The sequence below is a fragment of the Uranotaenia lowii genome, chromosome 2 (genome assembly GCF_029784155.1).
Source record: "Uranotaenia lowii strain MFRU-FL chromosome 2, ASM2978415v1, whole genome shotgun sequence".
In the NCBI taxonomy this organism is placed as follows: domain Eukaryota; kingdom Metazoa; phylum Arthropoda; class Insecta; order Diptera; family Culicidae; genus Uranotaenia; species Uranotaenia lowii.
In genome coordinates this window covers 33,207,933-33,233,474 of record NC_073692.1, presented here as the reverse complement: position 1 = coordinate 33,233,474, position 25,542 = coordinate 33,207,933, and the positions used below count along the sequence as shown (strand labels likewise).

The 25,542-nt window shown below is 38.0% G+C and overlaps 1 protein-coding gene across 13 annotated transcripts in view; it reads left to right on the top strand.

Annotated features, from left to right (window-relative positions):
* LOC129750037 (voltage-dependent L-type calcium channel subunit beta-1) overlaps positions 1-23,903 on the top strand; it is a 442,665-nt gene extending 418,762 nt beyond the window's left edge. For 12 of the 13 annotated variants that reach the window (XM_055745235.1, XM_055745223.1, XM_055745227.1 and 9 more), the window contains 5 exons: positions 5,504-5,644; positions 5,717-5,884; positions 5,953-6,079; positions 6,408-6,443; positions 17,613-23,903. In XM_055745235.1, the coding sequence (XP_055601210.1) occupies positions 5,504-5,644; positions 5,717-5,884; positions 5,953-6,079; positions 6,408-6,443; positions 17,613-18,208 (1,068 nt within the window). In that variant the 3' untranslated portion in view covers positions 18,209-23,903. The remainder of the gene's footprint in view (positions 1-5,503; positions 5,645-5,716; positions 5,885-5,952; positions 6,080-6,407; positions 6,444-17,612) is intronic. The other variant, XM_055745226.1, reaches the window with a different exon arrangement.
* Positions 23,904-25,542: the final 1,639 nt, after the last annotated feature.

Below are 25,542 nucleotides of genomic sequence, written 5' to 3'. Positions count from 1 at the left end.
AAGAAGCTTATTTTTTCGGAACGTGAGGGGTCGTTGTTGCCATAGCGCATACTTCTTGTTTCCAGTGAAAGCTAGTCACGATGTCGGAGAGCTCCTGGTGCATATATATTGCATCGAGATAATATCCAGGAACAGTCGATTTCATTGCGAAGAATCTTTGCCTCAAACAGTGATTGACAGATGGTAAATATGACGATTTGAGAGCGTCTGAAGTCCAAGCAGAGCACAACGTTGTGCATACGGCTGCAGGTTCACACCAGGTTTGCAGATTCTAAAATTGAACGCACCAGACATCAATACAGAGCTCGTAAGCAGACAGGATCTGTAAATTCTTTACTCAAACGAATCCCAGCATTCGGTTGGCCTTTTCAGGTGTGACACAGTGAAGACGCTTAAAGGTCAGGTGACTATCCAAAACAATGTCCAGGTCCTTTATTTGATTTACACGTATTAAAACTTCGCTTTGTATGTTACAGTCGTACATGAAAGGATTTTTCTTCCGTCCGAATGTTATGATACAGCACTTAGCAATGCTCAAAACTAGTAGGTTTCCAGCGCACCAATTTACTACCGTATCGAGAAATTGCTGTAATATGTGACAATCGGATAAACTGTTAATGACCAGAAAAAATTTCGAATCGTCTGCGTACAGGAGTACTCCGCATCCAGCAAGCAGCAAATTTATGGCCCAAGTTACTACCTTGTGGTACCCCTGAAGTTGTGATGAAATCTACAGATTCAGATGATCTAATTTTGAAATCTAAACAACGATTAGTTAGGTAGCTTCTGACCCATGCACATAGTTTTCGGATAATCCCTAACTTTGCAACTTTTGAAGCAGAATAACGAGATTAACTGAATCAAATGCAGCAGTAATGTCCGTGTAGATTGTGTCAACTTGCTTGCCATATTGGATATACAGAATGATGTGAACCCTGCAAAGTCTACCAAGCGTTTCGGAAAAAATCCGTGCTGATTGTCTGAGATCCAACTACGACAAGCTGAAAACATGATATCGTTGACAATTCGCTCTAAGACCCTCTAGCAGGCAGCTAGCGATGTGACACCTCGGTAATTGCGCACCTCTTGCTTATCACCTTTTTTGAAGATTGGGCTCATAAAAGATTTTTTTCCACATGGCAGGAAATAGCTGCAGTCCAATGGACTGGTTGAACATATGGGTTAGAGGTTTCAACAGTAGAGGGAGGCACTTTTTTAACACGCAAGCTGGTATTCCATCGTGTCCAGCTGAGGTAGAGTACTTTAGATTCCTAATAGACTCTGAAACCATTTCCTCGCTTATAACAAACACGTCAAGGTTCAGCACATCCATGCATGGGCAATCGTCTGATGGCCCATGGATTAATTTGATCTGCGGTTGGCGATTGTATTGAGAATACAATGGAGAAGTGCTCCGCAAGCAGATTACATTTTTCAGCAGGTGATACGGCAGTTCTATCGTCTAAATACAGCTGCGCAGGCAGACCACATTCCTTCCGTTTGGTGTTAACAAATTTCCAAAACTTTTTTGGACTACGGCGAAGTTCACTCTGAGTACGATCCACATAGCGACGGTAGCACAGTCGATTGTAGACCCGGTGTTGTTTGGTAGGGTTGTTAAAGTGCAGTTTAATTAACGGACACCTGGAGTTAGTAAATTTTCTCAGCAATTTTGAACGAAGCTGTTTTAGCCGTCATCCATAATTGCACAGAATGTGTTTACAGTAACATCTACACTGGTGCATCTTTGGAGAACCGCCCAATCAATTTCATATAAAACTTGATTCATCACATCAAAATCATGATAACTAAAAAGAAATTATAATTAAAGAAACAAATCAACATATGCCTTGTCTGTACAGGACTTGGAACAGTTAAAAATTTTCTCCGCAACCCATTCTTCGAAACATTGAAGTCGAAATGCTCAGAAATTCGATTGAACATTTTCAATATGCCGATAAAGGTAGGGGAGAGTGGGGATACTTGATCCCCTTTTCTTATTTTCACAATATCTTTTTGGAAAAATTTAGCACCTCACCGTCTTCGACATTTTCTGACAGCTTGTAACTTCAAGTTTCTATGCTCCAAAAATAAGAATGATACTTGAGCCCGTTGATGAACAAGAAGCATTTTCGTGGGAGTAAAAAAATTGCGATTTTTCTGAAGTTAGGGGAGACTTGATCCCCTATTGAAGGAGACTTGATCTTTTATTCAGGAAGCCCTAATCCTTGTATGAAAATCAAACAAAACCCCATGATAGAATGTTAATTGACTATTTTGGTCATGTTTGTTCTCATTTCACAATTTAAAGCAAACATAAGAAGAAAATTCTATAACTTTGTCTCAACGCTTAAAACATTGCATACTTAAAGGCGCTATTTATTATAATTAAGAGAAAATTAATTATTTTTGCTCTTTTCTTCAGACAATTGTTTGATAAATATTAGTTTTTGGATAAATATTAGTAATTTCGTAATCAGCAATCATAACGATCAATCCAGAAGAAGAATATGCCGTTTGGAAGGGGGATCAATTGTACCCAACTCTAGGGGATCAATTGTACCCATAATCAACATTTTAGAAAACTTTTTCTGAAAAAAGTTGAGAGTTTTCCATTGCTTTGAAAATATGGCATTATGAAGTTCATTTTACGCTCGAACGATTGATACATTGGAACAAATATTTTTTTCATAATTTTCCCATGTAAGAACATTTTAAAGTGATGAAAAAAGATCTTCAAGTTACATTTTGTGAAATTTTTCAAACAATGTTCAATTACTCAAACAATTATTTTGTTAAAAAATTTTAAACTACAAGCATTGTTATTTTGCTCATTTTGGCACATTTTTCTAGAACATTTGATCTTTGTAAAACATTCCAGTTTCGAGATATAGCTAAGGAATCAAGTATCCCCAGGGATCAAGTATCCTCATTCTCCCCTACTGTTTTCTCCATAGTTGTTAAGACGAACATAGAGCTGCAATAGCTGGTTTCTCAATCCTTGGGGACGCATACTGAGCCACCAGCAAAACGGGATAGTCGACTCTAGTCGTTGAGAGATCAGCAACAACTAGAGCGAGTGTAGCGTTTCTGCGGGCTTGAAGCGTATCTAGGTCTATGAGGCGGCAGTGATTCCCATAACTTGATAAACGGAACGGGTCTTGCCAGTTCATGTGACGCAGGGCATATCGTATGAGGCGACGCTGGATAGCCTCGGTTCAAACAGCTGAAGCATACTCGAAAATGGAACCTACTATACAGCAGTAAAGACTTTTCAGATAATACACATCTTTGTAGCCTTTGGCCATGCGAAATAAGAATCCAAGGCTTCTGGATACTTTTTCGACAATATTGTTTGTGTGAGTCTCAAACTCCAGCCGTTGATGGAGAATAACGCCCAGATCGTTGATGTGGTCCACCCGAGAAATGATTCCGTCTTCGTGAGCGTTCTCCGCATAAAGAGGGTGTCGCTTACGAGAAAATGATACGACCGAGCATTTACTGCGATTCAGTGGCAGCCAATTGATGTTACACCATTGAGCAAGCACATTGAATTGCTGTTGCAGGAAATTGATGTCCTCTAGGCCATTTATGGTGTAAAAGAGTTTCAAGTCGTCGACATATGCATGGTTTTTGCAGTCGTCGACATATGCAAGTTTTTTGCAGTCAAGAAGCGAGAGTACATCATTAAAATGGTCGGTCCTAAATGACTTCCTTGAGGCACACTGTAGGAGGTAAGAAAATAATTTGGAAAGGACTCACCAATACGAACGGATAAACTGGTAGGCGATTTTTATAGAATATTTGAATTTTCATGGCTTGCCTAGTTTGGTTTGATCTAGAGAAAACTTATTCTAACGGCTAATCCTAATTATCGTCTAGGGTTGTTCCTTAACAGTGTGTGTGGCCCTTTTATGCTTTCCATGGGCGGATCCTCCTTCCGTTGAGCTTGGCTAGTTGCCTAAGGAATGGAGAGAACGTTAGTTCCGGAACACGTTGGCAATTCGGTTTTCCTCCTACCGAATAATTGGAGCTGCGATTCGGTTTCTGGCTTGCTGACCTGCTAATCTATTCGACGAGTTTCCTCAGGCGTCTATTACCTGCGAGATACCGATGCTGTGCGTTCTTTTCGGCCAGTTTTCTTGGAACACGTTTGGGACGGGTTTCTGCCAGGTAGGGAAAAGATAGAAGTTAAGGCTCTGTGCTTCTCTCACTGGAAGCTCAAACTACTTTCTTGTGGTTCCGAGAGGTCACTTTTTTCCCAATTTATGGGCCCACAATTTTCCGCGTCCGTCCGCACCGGTATCTTGTTCCAAAATGGCGGGTTTTTTCTGCTTAGAAGATCCGGCGTCTGCGTTGTTCGCCTCGCTTGATTTCGTCGTTTTTGAACGTTTTTAACTTGAAATTGCACGCTTGGCATATTTTAACCAATATTGGTTTTTTTAAGCCACTCTCAATATCAATATGGGGATGGGTTTTAAGGGTAATATTGTCAAATGCTCATTCTTAGGACTAGTAATGTTACTAAATTTAAATGCTACAAGAATTTGATATCTGTGACTAAGGAGACCTTCCTTCCCCACTCCTTTTCACACGCGAAGTCTTCGGTGATGGGCATGGGCCTTTTTCCCGTGAATTCTTCTAGGTGAAATACAAATAAAGATTAAATTTACAGAACTAGGTCCGACTCTTCTTCTAGCGACCTTTTTTGTAAACATATCGCGACATGTACCTTCTCACCATGGACTTCACTTCTTGTCCTTAGCCGTGGTTTGGGGTAGGGTTTGGCTTTTTTGACTTGCGAACCGTCTTCTTACATTCAGTGGAACCTTTAATTGTCCCCAGGCGAACTTTTTCGGAGGCCTGGCACAGGGTTTGTCTGAATTTTTATGAGGCCTGGCATTAGAACCTAATCAGTACAAATCGGAAGCATCTGACGACCGCATCCTACGTATGGTCTGCCTAGGTTCAAGGAGAGTACCAAGTATAAAATCGTGCCAGTTTCTTCTTCCATGGTGGAAAAAGTTTGAGAGGAAATGTGATTCTCTCTTTGCCGTACTACTGCAAAACTTGCAGTCACCTTTCCGTTCTGGACCACGAGGAGGTGGAACAATCGGAAAAGCCTCAGGCTCAAAGCTAAGAAAGACTGTTAAGTTTTGGAACTTGACAAGGATTTAGTGAGACGAACATTTGTCAGGTTATTTTTAGAGAATTTCCAAGATTCGAATCAGGCAGACGAAACGTACTAATTTTGTATTAAACTGAATTATTAGTGTATATTAGTGTATACTGAAGACTGTACTAAAAAAAACGCAACGTTTGTAATAGTTACTTATGCAAAAGTCGTAAATTCATCCAACAAGACTTGCAGAATTTTGATTTTTTTGACAAACTTAAACTGCATTTTTTTGTCGATCCTTATTCCAAAGCTATCGTAATTTACACTTACTTCAAGCAACTTCAACTAGTTAAAAACTAAACTATTTCCCTATTATAATTTCAGGCTGAAATCGAGCGGATATTCGAGTTAGCGAGAACACTTCAATTAGTTGTACTTGATTGTGATACAATAAATCATCCGTCACAATTAGCGAAAACATCATTAGCGCCAATAATAGTTTATTTAAAAATAGCTAGTAGTAAGGTAAGTTTCGATCTATTTCCTACAGTTGAAAATATTGTTGAAAATAATCTTGTTCTCAAATCGGAACCACAGGTATTACAAAGATTAATCAAGTCACGTGGCAAAGCTCAGGCGAAAAATTTATCAGTACAAATGGTAGCTGCTGAGAAATTGGGTCAATGTCCGCCGGAGATGTTCGACGTCATCCTGGACGAGAACCAGCTCGAGGAAGCGTGCAACCATCTGGCAGAATATCTAGAGGTGAGTTGGGTTTATTTTTTTTAACCATAGAAAAGGTGGAACTAATTATGAATTTCTGTTTCTTTTAGGCATACTGGAGAGCCACCCATCCTCCCATACGACCAACTCCATCTTCTGTTCCTAGACCTTTGCCGTCCCAGGAAGCGTCTCCATCGGGCGAACAGCCCGGCCGAATGGGTCCTCCACCTCCGCCTGGTGAGTGAAACCTACTTGATCCTCATACATTTGAATACAGAAAAAAAAACTATCAAAAAAAGCAGTTTACAATTCTAGTCACGTCTGAGATAGAGCTTTGATGCACCTTAATTTTTTTTTCTTTTTTTCAATTTAGTTTTTTTTTTTCAACTTTCGAGTAGTCGAAACTAATCGAAAGTTAATGAAAATATATCTTGTAATTGTTTTGTATTTTTTATTACAAATATTGTTCTGCTTCTCTTTTTTCTGAACCAATCACGAACCACAATCTTTATATCGGTGGTTGTGTTGAATAAAAAAAACAAAAAACAAATAAAAATACAAACAGACTCTAGAGATCGTTACGGATACAGAAATGATCGAGGTAATTCTTCCCTCTGTAATTGTTGCTCGTTAGGACAAACATTTAGACTAGAGTCAGATGTTACCCAAAACTTCCTACATTTCATGTTTCTCTGTTTTATATTGATGGTGTTTTGATCAATAGTTTATTATATCATTTTCATTCAATGTTATCAAACTGCCAAACGTCATTAGAAATTAGTTTCTGGATATAGTCATAGAACATCAACGTACTCATTTGGTATAACATAACATTTGCCACGTTAGCTATAATATGATCGGAATTACTCTATTTGAGAATGTCTGTCTTCTTTCAGCAGAGAAGTACTTCAAGAGAAAAAAATACCTCAACTCATTAATTTTTATCGGAGCCTTTTATTCAATGCTTCAAAGCTTAAGCTCTTAAAATAATTCAACTCTTTTCCAGTCGAAACGTCCACTTGTCTGGAAATTTCGAAATTCACCCTTTCCACACATAAGCACACCTTATAATCCCTTTTCATCGATTTCCAGTATTCAACATGGCCGACGCAGTGGAAACCCTCTAGACCACAGTTGACAGAACCTCGGACACTTCGGTGTTTAAGGTTACGTTTCAGGGGTCAAATTCCACATTTTGTTTAGTTTTTGGAAGCAACAGCAGCAGCAGCAACAGAAAAGGCAGCGATAACCACACTTTTCATTCCTTGGGGAATCATTTGAATTTGGACTCTCAGGCGTTTGCTGCCGGCCAGAGCGATTGGAACAGAGAATTAACTTTTCTGAAGTCGATCAACAATCAACCTTCAACCGACTAATCAACCAACCAGGTTCATGCGTGTGATTGTGGAGTTTTGCGTTTGAGGAGGTTTCAAGCTTTATCAAGAACCTAACTTTAACATGAACCCACCCAAAAAAAAAACACAAACAAACGGGAAACGTCATTAACCAAAAAAAAGATTCACACGTTGGTTTTGATTTGTTGGCAGGAAAATCTCAAGTTCCACTTTGGAAATCCTTAACGGATTTGAGACCCATTTGCTAATGCTCCTCCCGATGCCGGGATGGGAGCCTACACGTTTGTGGCACAAATTCGTAATTTGGTTTTTGTTTGTGTACAATGGTTCAACTATCTAGCCGAACCGTTGTGCTTTTGAAAGTGAGTTTCCTTGTTGTGATCATTTTTACGTGGAATCAGTACTAACAACGGTTTAATAGAGTAGACTAATACAAATCGTTTATCTAAGGATACACCAACAGTAAATTTTGGGAAATCATAATTATCATGGTATCAATTCCAGAGATACAACACACATTCTGTCAAAAAGTACTGGGCACATTCTTTTTTATAATAATTTCAAGAAAAACAAATCTCTGAAAATGTGCAACATAACAAAGAAGACTCTCCCCTATCTGTAAGGTTTCCTTATCACTCCCACCGGCGTTTATGAGACTCCCTTTGTTCGGCCTCAGGACGGGACGCTTACAAAACGGACTCGCCTGGAATGCCACTCAGGAAAAACCCGAAAATTTGAACTTCCAATTACTACCTATACTTTACAATTCTTTGCATACACCTCCCTTACTCCCACGTTCTAAATACAACCTAGGCCAAACCTGGAAGGCTATACCCTTGTGTTGCTGATGAGGCTAAAGGCTGTTGGCTTCGTCGAAGTTAGTAGTTCTGACCAAATTGACTTCGACTGTTTGGAAGCTAGTGGACCACGGGCTTGTTGAACGTCAGTTGAGCAGTCTGCTCCTTCAAGGGGACGTTTGACGTTCCGATGGGCTCGGAAATCGTAATCGACCAAAAACCTTCGTCCGTCGTGTCTCGGCGGCCAAGAAGTAGTTCCGGTATTCTTTGCCGAAAACCAAGGGGTCCTGTGCTAAGAGAACGGATGCATAAGCGGGCATAAGGTGAAGACAAAATGGCGGTTCAGCGGCTTCTTGGCTCACCTGGTGTCTGGCTTTTCACACTGATAAATCTGGTTTTTAGCTATGTATAGCGTTTTAGCTTTCCACACGTCTCTGGTTAATACCGAAGTGAGCTAGCAACAGGAAGTCGCCTTCGACCGGCCTTGACCCGAACAATGAGGTCGTTGGCGTTGCTCTCCTTGCGCTTGTCTTTGCGTCGAGGCGTCGTTGTCTTTCGCTTTGGTAACCAACAGCCTCGGCTTCTACGGTTGGCCCTCTGGTTGTGGCGTGCTGAAAATTGGTGTGCGTAGAAGCCTTGTGGCGGCTTTAGGCGTATTGAAGGCTTCTGCTGGGGGATAACTTTGCACATGGTGCACACTGCGATTTACTGATGAAATCTACATTAACTCCCGACAAACCCAAAAACCTCGATGGAACTGTTATCTGACGCTTACATATCCAAAGTACTATTCAGGAGAAAAAAAAAATCGATAGAGGGGTCTTCAACAACTTTTTTTTAAAGATTTGCGAAGAAAAGATACGAGTAAATTGTTCAAATTTCACTCAATTATTCCTTATATTTTCAAAATTGTTTTTTTAAGCTTGAATGTATTGAAAGTGCTTTCAATCAAAGAAAAAATGGCTCGGCCACCGAAACATATTTAACGGAATGCGTCGAGCTCTAACCCTACTGAAGTTTTGAATCCATCTGGACCAAAGTGATCCGTTATGCACGGCTTCAGTACGTCACGTATAGGATTCGTTGCTGAGTGATTAGAGTTAGAAGTACTCTCGCTCTGCTACTCAGATCTGAGACGCCAATAACTCAGTTTCGCAAAAAACGGCACAAACAGGCCTTTTCGCGACAATTGAGTCGGGGCTAGGCCGATGACATAGTGAGAGCGATGCGATGCGAAATAATTTTTCATGACAGAATGTTTCATGTGTGCTAAAAAAGTGCGCTGTCCGAAACTACAATAAGCACAAGTGCCTCAATACGAAAGATGAATACCGCAAACTGAACTCTGCTTATAAGGAAGCCAGCAAATGTTGCTACCTAGCATATCTAAACCGGCTACAACAAAATTTCAAGAGCAGTCCGAAGTCGTTGTGGAAGTATGTCAAAAGCCAGCGAAAAGAATCCGGACTTCCGTCCCACATGTACCTGGACGGCGGTATTGGTAGCACTGACCCTGAAATCTGTAATCTGTTCGCTGAGAAATTTTCGAGCTTTTGCCCAAGCGGGTCCATTTCTGCAGAACAACTGACCAGGGCTGTGAGTAATGTCTCACCTCCAGGCTCTTCAATAAATGGTATACTCGTCGACGATGCAGCTATCTTAAAAGCAATCGCCAAACTCAAAAACTCTACTTTTAAGGGCCCGGATGGAATACCAGCTACTTTTTTGAAATGGTTTATGCCTCATCTGCTAACACCTATCAGGCATATCTTTCAAGCATCACTGGACGGCGCAATCTTCCCCGCTTTAAGGAGAGAAGCATATATGTTTCCTGTTTACAAAAAGGGAGATAAGAAAGATATTAACAATTACCGTGTCATCTCAGCTCTGTGTGCTATTGCAAAACTGTTCGAGCTGGTTGTGTTGGATCCCATTTTTTTCATTCTGCACGGTTTCATGCCTAAACGATCAACTACCACAAATTTACTGACGTTCACATCATTTATAATAGAAAGCTTTGCCATGAACACTCGAACCGATGCTATTTATACAGATTTATCTGCTGCATTTGATAAAGTGAACCACGAGATTGCTCTTGCAAAGCTAGGTCGCTTGGGCTTTTGTGGTTATTTACTGGAGTGGTTTCGGAGTTACCTAACGGGACGAAAGTTGTCCATTCATACTGGAAAATCCTTCTCGAGCCAGATCCAAATCCTAGACAAAACAAAAAACAAATTCTCGAGCCAGTTTCTCGGCCCAGTTATGAGAATCGTTGCCGGCTGATAGACTTAGACACGCTTCAAGTCCGAAGCGGACCTCCTTACATTGAGAATTGACTGACAACGTGCGACCGCGAGGATTGAGAAACCAGAATCTTCAACTCTACGGCTGAATAACTATGGGGCTAACAGCGCTCTTATAGGCATCCTGAAAACCTTCAACCGTTTTTCGGAGTACTTTGACTTTGGCGTTCCCAGAAATGTTTTCCGTAGAAACATATTGAACAAGTCAAGAGAAATTTAGATTTATTTTAATTTTATATGTAACCTATAATTAAGTTATCATTAGGATTTAAATTTGATCCGTTGATTTTTATACAATAAACAATAAACAATCCCAGTATGATTATCGACAAAAAGGATAGAATTCAATAAAACATTAATTAACAAGTCAAAAATTTGCGCACAACCCTAATTCTTCAAAACATTGTTGTCATGTACTTGAAGCGTGTTACCTTTTTGTTCGACCCGAGACGGGTTTGTTTGGCTCTACTCTGTACCCAATCTTTCGTACCGAGTTTTTTTTATTAGTTGATAACCCAGGTGTAAATCCTTTTAACGGATTGTATTGCAAGACACGGCGAGCCTTCGCGTCCCCCCAGTTTGCTACTTTAGGTCCATGGGTGCGATTGTTGACCCATGATACTAAGTACCCCTACACCATAAAGTACACCTGGGGCCTCTGACCATAATTTCCATCCGGACCTGCAATGAAGGCTGTACCCGTGATGGAAGACCATACTCGCGCAAAGCGCTCCACGGCAATACCCATTTACTCGTACTACTCCAGGCGAGGTTCTTCCCCTCTCTGCCATGATTCGCAACTCACGGCCCACGGGACAGCTGTCCGTTCGCCGCTACTCGTGATTCGAGGCCCACATTCGGCCTCTTGTCACAATTTGAGGCACAAGGGCCGGTGCCTTTCTTCGTAACTCGAGACCCTCTTACGTTCCGCCCTCTTGACCCATCTGCCCGTCGTGAGTAAATCATATCCGCGAATAGGGGCTAGGACCACCCGAAGGGCGAATTCGACCAACACCTGCTCGAACACTTGGTCGCCCCGCATATCGGGGTCGCGACTACCCGATACGCGTGGCGACCCCTCCCTCTTTCGACTGAGCACTGGTACCCAGGCACCCAGTCGCACCACGTTTGTGCCACACTCGGCACGCAGTTCTCTAGGCCGTACGGAAGGTGGAACTACTTCGCAAAGCAAAGTACCGGGTTGAGTAGACTGCTCAGAACCCGGCAAAAAAGGTATAAAACGGTTTTGTGATCCTTTTGGGCTAAATAACAACTGTGAAAATTTTGGTGGCTCTAGGATTTGAAATGGACTGTAACAAAAAATTCAAAGTTTGTATGTAGTATGGAAAAGGGACTTTTTGTTTTAAAAATATCCTACAGCCTCACCGTTTCACTGAACTCAAGTTCTCCAAACTGTATCTCATTATTAAAGATTCAAAGAACAACTTCGCTGAAGCCCGTGAACCTTTCAGGTTGATGTCATGCTGGGGCGACAAAGCATCGCTTTGCATTCTGCGTTCCAATGAGAAAGCAAAGCATTATTGGTATGACATACTGGCGCTTTGAATTTTACTACGGTTTTACCACTTTTCTAAATCTGTAAATGCTTGGGATCGTCTCCTTTCTTTCGGGAGCCATTGAAAGCCAATCAGATCATGAACCGGATTGCGAGAATACCAAAAAAAAACCAAGAATGCCCGAAAAACATTTCTGCTATTTTTTCGGGATTTAGAGTTTATGAAAAATGTTCTCACCGATCAAGATATTATTTAGTTTATTATCACAAATTCGTACGGATCTTCGAATTATTGTGTTTTAAACCTGACATCACTGCTTCGAAACAATATTCCTATTGGATTTTCAACTTGTCGCGATACAACACACCCTGGAATCAGTTTTGTCGTGCTTTGCTGCACTTTCCAAAGCGCTCAGTATGTCAGGTTTGAGCGTTTTCAATGGAAAGTTAATGAGAGCAGTTATGTCGCGTGAGAGGAAACAAACCAGAGCGACACTTTGTCGCTCCAGGATGTCGGGACCCTAAGATGGCGTCAATCAAAAGTTATGACGTTTTCAAAATTGAATAATTTCATTGGATTTTTTCGCATCTTTTCCAGAGCTGCAAATTATCAGCCGACTTTGATACTGCTTGGCATGTCTATGTCATGCGATACTGATTTTTGGTCAGCGACATAAGCTTACAATGTCATGACCAAGTTGAATGAACGACATCAAGCTCGCTGTGACTTTTTCCTTCTTACAGCCAACAACTGCATTTTTTCAACTGTTGCGCAACTTATAACGTTAAATCCATCCCAACTCAGTCAGAAAATGAAATAAAAAGTCGATCGTATGTGTAAGTCGAGTGGAGCGCAAAAATGTCATTCAACATTGACATTGCTGCCTGACTGACATTGTATCTTGGTCATTCAACTGGTAGACGACTTTGATATTTTTTCGATAACATTGACTACTAGACGTTGATCAGATGGAACGACATTGACTGAAATTTATCAGCCTTGATCTTTTCAAATGGCACCCCTGCACTGGGTAGGAGCCATTACAAGCTGGAAACTAGCTGGCGTGTTTTCCAATATGCAGATGTGTTTTTTCGAATTATTGCAATTATTGCAATGCATTGGTTTCGATTGTAGTGAAAGTTTGTAAAACGGAGGCTTTGTGCCGAAATTGTTTCTGATTAGTTGAAAACCCCTTGCAGCTCGAAAAAAACGATGCAAAATATGAAGCAAATCGATAATTTTCCAAGTGATTTCTATCAAATTTGGTACACATGTATTTTTTCACAGCAACTCCATGCATTATATAAAGAGACCCTTCCAACCACGTTGAAAGCAGAGATGTTAAAATCGCGAGTCTACATACTCGCACTTTGCCCTTCTTTGCAGAAAGATTTTATTTCGTTAAAATCAAACTGCGATGATGCTATCGATAGTTCAATTCGGAAAGCATCAGGAAGGAAGCTTCGGGTAAACTCGGCAGGAGTAAACAGCAATCGGGGGAAACATCAGCGAAACGAACGTACAGTTCTGAAAAAATCGTTTTCGTTCGGCAGCCGAACACATCAATCGGACAACGCATAGGGGCATGGCTTAAAGTGATAGATACAAGGGAACGGGAAACGAGCGAGAGAAGGGTGCGAGGAATGTTAACTCGGTCCGTCGGGCAACGATCGCTCGTGTGCATTCGTGTACGGTCAGCTTCGTTCTGTTGTTTCGTTGTTGTGATTTTATTCCTGCGAGGCATGGAAAACATCAACGCAAAACTGTTTTCTTCGTTTTGTGCACATTGATGTGATGATTGGAACGAAGATGAAATCAATCTGCAAATAGCAAGTTAAACTCGGAAGAAATCAGCCGAATGATTCTTTCCGAGGCGAGTTTACGCATCTCTGGTTGAAAGATGCTCTCATAGCAAATCGCATTTGCGAAAATTCGGAACCAACTCCTATTGGAACCTTTGTTCAGCGAAATTAGAACTATGGAGGCACGCGTTTAAGTAGATATGGGACTTTTGGTTGCTTGAATTCTCTATCGGGTACTACTTCTTCAATACAGTTGATACACTGATCATACTGACACGACACTTAGAACAAAAATCCGATCATTTTCTGTCTAATTTTGCCACCTATCGTCGGTATTTCATACATTTAAAAATTGGACAAAAAATTTATTGTAAGAAAAATTTACCTGTTTAGTCTGATTGTTTCGTCGAAATCGCCTATTTTTCCTTGATAGTTGGGTGGCACTTTCCAACTGGGATAGCATTTCATCAAAAACAATCGATGCGCACACTGGAATCGACATTGCGTACTGCTGGAAAAAATATCCAACAAACGAAATCACCCAAACATTTTGGCTGCTTAAGAACGACAATTTGTAGAACAAAACCTGAGCCAAAGCGTAATTTCTGATTCAGCTTACTAGCTGAATAAAAGCTAAATGTATCTTGTTAGTTTGTAAAAAAAAATCAACGGATCACATGTTGATCCAAATGATAACTTAATCCAAAATAACTAAAAAAAAAGGTAAAAAGTAAAAGTAAAAGTTTAAGACTAAAAACCCTCTTAAAATAAATGTACAACAACAACAACATCCAAAATAACTTATTTAAATTAAAATCCACTCGACACAGTTCTGGACACGTCTAATATTTTCCTTCGGAGCACATTTCTCGAAACGTCAAAGTCAAAATGGTCAGAAAAACGATTAAAAGTTTTTAAGATTCCGACAAAAGCGCTGTTGGTCCCAAAGTTGTAAAGGCGAATGGGACGAAATGGGAAAGCTGCAAATGCTGGTTTCTTAATCCTCGGCGTCGTACACTAAGAGGGACAGCCTCCAGCAGCGTGGGAGACTCTATTCTCGATGTCAGCAGGTCAGCCACAACCAGAGCTTGAGTAGCGTTCCTACGAACTTAAAGCGTATTCAAGTCTATGAGGCGGCAACGATTTTCGTAGCTTGGCAGACGAAAGGGATCGTGTCAATTCAAGTGACGTAGGGCATACCGCAGGAAGCGCCGCTGGATAGCCTTGATTCGTTCAGCTCCGTTCTGATAGAAGAGGCACCAGACAGCTGATGCGTATTCGAGAATGGAACGAACTATGCAGCAATAAAGACTTTTAAGGCAGTACACGTCTTTGAAGTCTTTGGCCATGCGAAACAGGAATCCAAGGTTTCTAGAAGCTTTGTCAACAACATAGTTCATGTGAGTCTTGTACTCCAGCCGTTGATCGGGGATAACTCCTAGATCGTTGATGTGTTCCACTCGGGTGATGGTTTCGCTTCCAAGGATGTACTCAGCATGAAGAGTGTGCCGCTTACGGGAAAATGATATAACCGAGATTTTGCTGCGGTTCAACGGTAGGCAGTTAATGTCGCATCAGTGAGCAAATACGGAGAATTGCTGCTGTAAAAAGTCGTCATCGTCTTGATTGTTTGTGGCGTGAAAAGTTTCAGGTCATCAGCATAAGGAGTTTTCTGACGTCAAGAAGCGAGAGTGCGTCAATTAACGGTCCTAAATGGCTTCCTTGGGGTGCACCTGAGGGGGCAGGCAATTGCCTGGAAAGGATTCACCAGTTTGAACGGATAATTTCCGTCCCGTTAGATACTAATCCAAAACCAATCCAATAGAGATCCACGGAATCCTAAGCGTCCGAGCTTTGCGATAGCAATATCATGGTTCACCTTGTCGAACGTAGCAGAGAGATCAGTGTAAATGGCATCAGTTTGTTCAACCATTCGCTACCATTATTGGAATTTGACAGACTGTGAACTGTGGTAGAACTGCCATGCATGATGGCGGCTAGATTGAAATCAGAGGGGAATTTTTGGTTTTCCTTATTCAATGACATTTTTTTTAGAATTTATAATTTAGCTTAATTTTGAAATAAACAGTAGGTTTTAAAAACATTGGATTTTGGTGCCCAAAATTGAAAAAGATCATTTCTTACACACAAATTATCATCGCGCCGCAGACTTAATGATTGGTTCTGCGGCATGCGACTAACAAGCCGGAGGTTTAAAGTTCGGGAAGTTGAAACGAAACAAAAAAACAACACAGAGGAGAAAAGTGGGGGAACATCAGACAGATATTGGCATTTTTTTTTTGTTTTTTTTTGGGTTGATCCGTCAATTGACGTTTAATGACGTTGGCTGAATAACTTCAAATCAAGATGATTAAAGGCTGAAGACACGCGAATTATTGAATTTTTGAGTCCTTTTTGCACCTGATTGCTGATTAAAAATGGAACCATTTTGTCAGCGATTATTCAGCAAGAAAGTGTTTGTTGGCAAGGAATATTTAAAGAAGGTAGTGTCGAGGCAGCCCTGCTTCAGTATCAGTACACACTGCGACGTCACAATCACGAAAAATCAGTTAATTTACTAGGAAATTTGCCTTTTTCGTTGATAATTTGAAGAATTTGCTGGAAATGTTCCACTTTTAATACCTGTTATTCTAGAAGGATTCTTGCTCTTCAAGATTGGTACGAAAAAAGTTGGATTTTCGAGTAATTTTTGTATGGAATAGACCACGAAGTTCGAAAAAATGGTGGATTTTTCCTACTCAAATTTGCAAAACTTTAAAATTAGTTCAAAGTCTTCCATGAAAATGATCAAATCAGTGCAGTTTAAGATCCTGATTACAAAAAAGTTATTAAAAAACAAACTTTTATATAAAACCACAATTATTTATTTGCATTTTAGTAAATCGAGTTAACAATAATCAATTGATATTAATTGTTCTACATAAGAATTGAATATGGTAAACCGATTGGATAAAAATCATGACAATCAGTTGAACACTCAATAACTACCAGCTAGACCTTATTAAAGTAGATTTTATCTTCGTTTTTGAACGTTTTAGCTTCAAGATGACATTGCGTTCATTATTAAAATGAGAAAAAAACATAATGCAATCTTCAAAGAACCAGAAAATTTCATAACATAGTGAAATAGAGGTCTTACAACACAATCAAAATGAAATTGGAATTCATTTTCGTTCTAAAACATGTTTTTCTTCGAAATTTCTGCCATTCGCATATAAATTTTCGATACATTCGTTTTTGTGACGTCACGAAAAAAAATCCAATATGGCTCTCGACACTACCTTATTTAAATATTCCTTGGTTTGTTGGGCGAGTGTCCAGTCAGAATGATCAGTAGTTAATTGGTGCGGAGCAAGAAATTAGTAGGTAGGTGTAGGCAAGCTCTTTTCACCACTTAACTTTTCTTTTTATCTTCTTTAATTTCAACCTCCTCGATAAAGCCGCAAAATAATTCCAAAACGACGGTGATTTCTCTTCCTAACATAGATATTCAGAAGGTTTTCGGGAACAATCGTTGCCATGCAACTCGCTTTACAAAACATATCATCTTTTTTTGGAAGTATGACATTTGCTCACACAAAGGCCATGAAAGTCTGCGTATACAACAATTGATGGCTTCAACAAATTAGTCAGAAAGTATATTAAATCAAAGGTTTATTAAAATTATTTCATTTTTTTTTACAATTTACAACGTCTGAAAGAAACGAAAAGAGAATTTTTCCTACCACAGTTTGATTAGTTTGTAGTGTTTTGTTTTTATGCTACTAATCGCATGCACCCATCATAGTTAGGATTGAATCTCCCCCATTCTTTGTCCCCTAGTGTTTTTCGGTGTCGTTCAACCAACACGTAACTTGGTGAACGAACAACTGTATTGAAAATCGTCATCTTTCTGATCTCGTCCCTGTCCTATGTTCTAAAATACCGTTTCTGTATCAGATGTAAGCTTACGATTTCGTATTGCGATTTTTGCAGGAGCATCATATCATCACAATAGAAATAGCAGTAGTAGTAGACGGCCAGCGTCGAATCGCCACGACAACCGGGACCGGGATCGGCTGGATCGAATCGAGCGGGATCGTGACCGGGATCGGGACCGGGAACGATTGCACGCCCGGGAACGGGACATGCTTCACTACGACATCAACGATGACGATCTGCTGAACGAGCGCAACTACGGACCATCGGATTATGGCGGCGGCGGAGGAGGCGGTGGGGGCGGAATGATACGAGGCGACAGTCGGGACATTCGGGATCTGCGGGAGCGGGACAGCAGGATGCAGCACATGGCCGGTGGGATGGGCGTTGCCAGTAGTAGTAGTAGTAGTAATAGACACAACCTGAACAGCGACATGCTCGATCACGATCGCGAGCTAATACGAGACCCTAGGGGGGATCCCCATGGCCGGGGGGACCCGCGCTATCCGATCGCACAGCCCCAGACATTGGTGGCCCCACCATCGTCTCAGTCGGTTCGGCGCGGCATCGAGCGGACGGATGCTCGGGATCGCGACGACTACAGTCCGCATCGAGGAGGCGGTAATAATAGAAGAGTATTGAACGCCATGTAGGAATCGTGGATATAGGGATGGGATCAGGATGATGAATCTGCAGGCGAAGAAAAGCTCGTCCAGGACAGCGAAGAGGACGACGGCTTCGAGTATGACGAGTTCTACTGAGCGTGCGCTGGCTGTGGGAAGTGGTTCAAGCAGCAAATACTTCAAAACGGGTCGACGATAGAACATAATAACAACACACAACAACCAAACAAAAAAAAAAAAAAAACAAAACTAACAGCTCAACGCTCGATACAATTCGTTAACTCCTAAAACACATACAATTCTGCACAGTAAAACAAACGAACTTAGATAAAAAAAAGTAAAGACAACTTGTAAAATAAGACACAAACACACACACAAAAGTAATCTTACTAGAAGGGAGATATTGAGACTCACACAATCGAATTCACCACACCACTACTCAGAGCACACACTCACCAAAACGTAATCGATCACTCACACAAACAGCAATCACAAACAAACAATACAGAACTCTACACACACCACACAAAGAGATAGGTGAGAATCAAAGCAAAAGAATTCGTTTACAATGCAGAATAACAACCAACAAAAAAAAAGATCACGTATGTATGTGAAAGTGTGCGAATGCCAATGCCGTCGTTCGTGAATCATCCTGATCCATTCCTATTGTGTATAAAACAAAACAAAAAAAAAAAAGAATCAAAGATGAATGAACAAAAAATACTCATTTCTATATAATACCGCTTTCATCATTTTTCCTTCCATTGGGTATTTTGCGACCAAGAAAAATCGTTTCCCGATTGTTTGTCCGGTCGAATCTGGACACGACCGGTTTCGAACAGGCGCCCATTCGGATTCACCTTTTTTTTTCGAAGGTTTTATGGGTTTTTGGTGCATGTTTTTTCGTAACTCTAATCAACAGCTCGTCCAATGGCGGGTGTATAGTTGGCAGACAAACTTTAAATGGAAGTTGGAAATGTGAACGTGATACTCAAGTGTAAACGTTTTGTTGGAAAAATCTAACATTTGTTTCCTTTTGATTGCAATGAGTTTCTGTGCATCATTGAAATGAAATTTTACTGTTAATGAAAAAAAATCAGAATGGTTAAATTTGGAATGAGCGAAGTTCATTTAGAAAGTATCGCTCTTTAGATTACGGAGAACTCTCTACACAGTAAACGAAAATTACCGAGTTCGGTAATTTTTTTACCGAAATCCTAACATGTGGGAATCGTTAAACTGTTCGGTTTTTTTTTCGGTAAAAAATAAACGAACATCGGTAAATCGATTCTTCATTTACCGATGTTCTTTTATTTTTTACCGAAAAAATTACCGAACAGTTTAACGATTTACACATGTTAGGATTTCGGTAAAAAAATTACCGAACTCGGTAATTTTCGTTTACTGTGTATCGATTACTTTGGGTTATAACTATTACAAATTTCAACAACTTTAGCTAATACTCGCTAATACTTACTCGCTCCATTTTGACACTGTTTATAAATGCCCAAAAATTTCAGAATTCAGCTTTTCAGAGTTTTGTATCGAATTTCCTCCAAACGGGATATACACTTCTTCCAAAGTAAGCCACCAAAAACTAAAAAAGAACAACGATTGAAAGTCCTCAGGCAATCGCTGCACTCTGAATCACCTTAGATATCATGTAGGACTTCAGTCAAATTTCTTTGCGTAACGTCATCGTGAATCTCTCCTAACAAGGGGAAAAAGTGAACGTGGTACTCGAGCATAAACTGCTTGCAGGAACAATTCACTGCTTCCTGATTAAAATTCGGAAGTTTTGACAACCTCCAAAATGACCTAGTTTTGTCACGTTGATCGAGTTCAATAATTTTAATTACATATTTTTATATTTACTTTGCTTTTTAAACATTAGATCTTGATGTTAAACAAACTCTAATGTTGCGGCCACCTTGTTGGAAATGTGAACGTAGTACTCAAGCGTAAACATTTTGCAAGAAAGAGCAAAAAATGACTTCTATCAGATTTCAACCAGTTCTTAACGTTGAAGAACCCTTTATTGTCAAACTTAAAGAGTGTCTGAATCGTAATCACGAGGTTCGTTCAGAAGAAGCGCTCTCTTGATTTCCAATAAAGAGGTTTCGATTTACTTGGTACGCGATCTTAAAATTTCCGGCTGGCCATAAAAAACTGGACTGTGTTATTTGAAAAGTCGATGCGTTATTTAAAGTCTGATTAATAAATTGATTAATATAAAGGCTTTAAGCAATTGTTTCTTGTAACCACACCGTGAATATCCACTAACAAGAGAAAGAGTGGACGGGGTACTCAAGCTTAAACTGTTCGTAAGAAACAATTGTACCAACATTCAGAGGAAAAAAACACGACAAAAAAGAGCACCGAAAACCTGTTAAACGATCGTAAATCAAACGAAAGGGCGTCCTAAATCGAAACCGAAATCATTCGCCGAAAAAAAGATGCAACGTTAGCTTCTCGCCGCTCGCAACAGGCTCTTTAGTTTCCACGACTCTGGCAACGTCCGCAATAGAGCATGCTACTGTTATAGTTTTTAATGCGCATAGTTTATTGTTATTTATATTTTTTTCATCTTTCTTTTAGTCAGTACAATGTTTAGCAGCAAAACAATAGAATCAAACAGCCAACACTCATATAACCGAAAAAAAACCAAAGACTGTTAGTCAAAACTGTTAATTTTTTCCTAGTTTTCGACCGAGATGTTTAAATAATTCCGAGTTTTAGTTCCCAATAGATTTTTATTTCTCAAAATGGAAGTTAGCTCCATTTTTGTTTCTACTCTTCCAATTGTTCATTGTTACACATTATTAGGTAAAAAGACGGTTAAAAGTAGACATTGTTTTGTTAAACCCTAAACATGCTGGAATCATTGTCAGGTGCGGGTCCATCCAATTTGACCCTCGTTTAACAAATGATTCGGGCGTGGAGAGGTTCAATTAGTGAGTTAATTTTTCGTTGCTTTTAATATCTTTATCAATGCTGCTCGCTGGATGTCTATAATCATCAGAAAACTGCACTAGTTCTAAGTTTGATAGCAATATTTTGTTTTGTTGAAGCTGCTTTAGTTTAATGTTGTTTAAACACACATACACACACATATCGTTAGCTTTGTTATATCCCAAACTTAGTGTTTGTTTCTGTGTTATATTTTCCACATTGGGCGAAAAAATGATGAATCATTTTTATATAGGAATAGATGTACATTGATATAGCGATTAAACTTAATTGTAATTCGAGTATGAAATAAACAAAAAAAAACCAACATAGTTGTAAAGAACCATTAACTTAAAAAAGAAAGAAGAATCTTCGGCATCAGTTTTTGTATTACTTAACCGAACAAGGGAAAACAAAAGAGACGAGGAGAAACCATTCAACCACAGTAGAAAAGTTTTTTCCCGAACGTAATTCTTGGCTGCTTGTTTCATCGATTTTCGATAGGCTTTCCACAAACCAATAGAAGCGAAAAGAGTTCATCCAAGTATGATATTGATTTCCGATTTCCTCAGTTTCGGTACTCAAAAAAAAAACAATCGTTGATCCTTAGAATTATTCCAATCGAACAGCTACACACACACACTAGGGGAGAGGTGGAGGAAATGATTTTTTATCTGTGCCAAAACAATAGAGGAAGGATTAAACGAAAGCACGAAGGAAAATTGTAAAGTTGAACAAAGTTTAGCACATCCACACACAAAACAAAAACACCGGCGTAGAAGCGTAGAATTAGGTTTGGTTTCGTTCGGTTGCTCATTAGAGTTATTGAAGTTAAACGAAAAGGGATTATTTCGAATTTTTAAGTGATTCTTCTCAAATGAGAGCCTTTAGAAAGTTGAAGTTCGTTTAGGGCGAACAGTTTTTCTTCGCACGGGTTTTGTTGTTTACCAAACTCACCAACAAAAACATTGAACCGAATTTTAAAGTTTTTCTCAAAAAATAAAAAATCAATAAAAAGCTCCTGCTGCAGCGTAAATGCATATAAATATAAATAATGAAAGCTTTAAATTTAACTATAGGACAAAATGCGATTGAATTACATCATAAAAATACACCCAGAAACAGAACGTTGCTGAGTGCATTTCGTACGAATGATAATATTTTGTAAAAAAAAACACAGATAATTAAAAACATTGTATTAAGTAAATCAAATCGATCAAGAAGCATCTTATTGAAAAACCTATTTTTACGAATCATTTCCCGCAGTGATTCCAGCGTTTAATCCAAAAACAAAAGTAAATTACTGGAAAATATAAGAGCTTGAAATTTAATCTGTTCATTTTGAATTTAGAACCATTAAATGCATAAGAATGGACGCCAGACGAAAATGTTGAAAGAAGAAAAATGTTGAAAAGGAAAACAAAAACACAAACAGAGCGCGGAAACAGTAAGAGAACGAAAGGTCGATTGAAAAGAGTTTATAAACACATAATAGTACTTTTACCTGATGTTAAGGTTTCGACTTTAAAGTAAAACAAGCCACGCTTACAATGCGCTTATGCTGTTGCACATTCAATTTGCGTTCCCTCTCTCTCTCATCTTGGCAATAATAAAACTCCTAACTTTGTAAATTCTCCGACTTTTTTGAAAGAAAACAAAAATACACGCTTATTTCAAGTTCACAACTCGAAGGTGTTGCGTTTACGCAAACTGAATTTTCCCCTTCCTTTATTCACGTACAGAGCCGTTACAAAACTTATGAAATCGGCTAGATCCGTTGCAGTTCCAAATCCGAGCATGTACAGACAAACCTCGTTATAATTCCTCAACAAGTGCGCAGAAATCGATAACAAAAAACTATTTTACTTTCATTGACGTTTGTTAGATTCATAAAGCGCAGACTCTTATTAAACAGAAAGATAAAAAACCACACACTCACACAGAAAGATGATAATCAGCTTCACACTCCAAGGCCGACCAAATTTTTGCTTAAACTGTTGAAATATTTGCCATTGTTGACTCTCCCCTCGTTAATAAATAGATAATCCATAAAAAAAAAAATCACATTGGAAAGCTACCAGAAACAGAAAACAACTTACACCGACTCACTCAAACGACGATAGCGCAAAATCCTTCAAACCAAAATAAACTTGGTAATAGAAAACATCTGCATAGAAAGGTTAAACTCCCAAAAACAAAAAAAAAAAACCAACACACAGCACACACGAACTCAAACTAATCGAAAAGTGAACTTGTGATTACGTACCACTACTGCTAATAATAAATACTAGAACCGAAGAACGAACTAAACGAACGCAAGAAACCGAAAGAGAAAACTGAAGCAGCAACAAGGAGGTAGCGAGCGAGGACTCTAATAGTTAAAACAAAACATTGTAAAAAGTAAACAAACAAACCAAAACAAAACAAAAAAAAACCGAAACAATCGAGAATCGCGCGTTGTAAAGTTGGGAGAGCATGTGAGACGACGGAGACGAAGAAAGAAGAACATTTAAGAACAAACAAAGAAAAAAAAATACATTGCTATATACCAAATGCCTTGCACTGATAAAATTATGTATTGAGATTATTGAATTACAACAAAACCGTGAACAACAACAACAACAACAACAACAAATCAAACACTTCGAACATTATACATACACACACACACATAAAAACACTCACCGAACAGACGAACATACTCCCATACATCCTACACACAGAGTAAGTAGATGACACATCTACAAACAAACTTAATCATCCGGTGATGTCTAGATTTTAGTGCTAAAGATTATTTGAAATGTTTGATTGTTTCTGTTCAAATGTACATAAATCAATAACCAAATTTTCAAATAATTTTTTTTATTTTTTTTTTAAATTTTTTTATTTTTTTCAATTTTTTTTTATTTTTCTTCCAATTTTTTGATTTTTTTTTATTTTTTTTTACTTTTTTTCAATTTTTTTTGTTTTTTTTTTAAAAATTTTTTATTTTTTTTTTAAATTTTTTTTTTTTTTTTCATTTTTTTATATTTTTTTTCATTTTTTTTATATTTTTTTTCAATTTTTTTAATTTTTTTTCAATTTTTTTAATTTTTTTTTATTTTTTTTCAACTTTTTTTATTTTTTTTCATTTTTTTTATTTTTTTTCCAATTTTTTTAATTTTTTTCCAATTTTTTTTATTTTTTTCCAATTTTTTTCCATTTTTTTTAATTTTTTTTCAATATTTTTTTCAATTTTTTCAATTTTTCTTTTCAATTTTTTCAATTTTTTTTATTTTTTTTCAATTTTTTTTATTTTTTTCTTTCAATTTTTTTTATTTATTTCAATTTTTTTTTCAATTTTTTAAAAATTTTTTTTATTTTTTTGTCAATTTTTTTTTTAATTTTTTTAATTTTTTTTCAATTTTTATTTTATTTTTTATCAATTTTTAAAATTCTTTTTTTTTAATTTTTTTTTCTTCTTTCTAATTTTTTTTTCAATTTAATTTCTTTTCAATTTTTTCTTAAACTTTTTTGAATTGACAAAAAAATATTTTTTTTTAATTGAAAAAAAATTTTTTTTTTAAATTGAAAAAAAATATTTTTTTCTATTAGTAATAAATTTTTTCATTATTAAAAAAAATTATTACACATCATTACATAAACTTTTTAATATTTTTTAATTTTTTAATATTTTTAAATTTTAAAATTTTTACTGTTCAATCATTTTTTGTTGGTAAGCAAACAATTGTAAACAAACTAAATCGATTTTGGCTCCTTGAAATCTAAAGGTATAAGCCGTTTCAAATAAAAAAATTGTTAAAAATTTTTTTTTAACTGTTTAATTTTTTTAATTTTTCAACTGCTTTTTTTAAATTTTGTTTTTATCGTTTTTTAATCGTTTTTTAATTTTTTTTTAATAATTTTTTTATTTTATTAATTTTTTTTAAATTATTGTTGTTGTTTTTCTAAAGGAATTCCATATAAAATACCAGTTTTGAGTCAAATATCTTTTTTCCGGGGAGGATTTCGGCTTGCATTATTGTTTTCAGCTGAAACGAGGATAGTTGATTTACGTTTCCAAAGTTTCGATCCTCATTGGATCTTTTTCAGGGATCTGGAAAGTGTATATTTAGTTGCTTTTGGGATTAAAATTAAGGTTTTCCTTACCGCAACAAAAACATCAGCAAAACCAACAAGATAAAACAATTTTCTAGTCCCTGAAAAAGATCCAATAGGGATCGAAACGTTGGAAACGTAAATCAATGTGCCAAAAAAAATCCCCGAAAAAACATATTTTCCAGTCAAATTTTCTAACACAAAAAAGAGAGTCAAAAATTCTAATTAGTTAATTTTTTTTAAATTTTGATCTTTGAGGAAAGCACTTTAAGCCAACCATCTGTAAATATCCCGCCTTCTGCGAAAATTACCGTTCT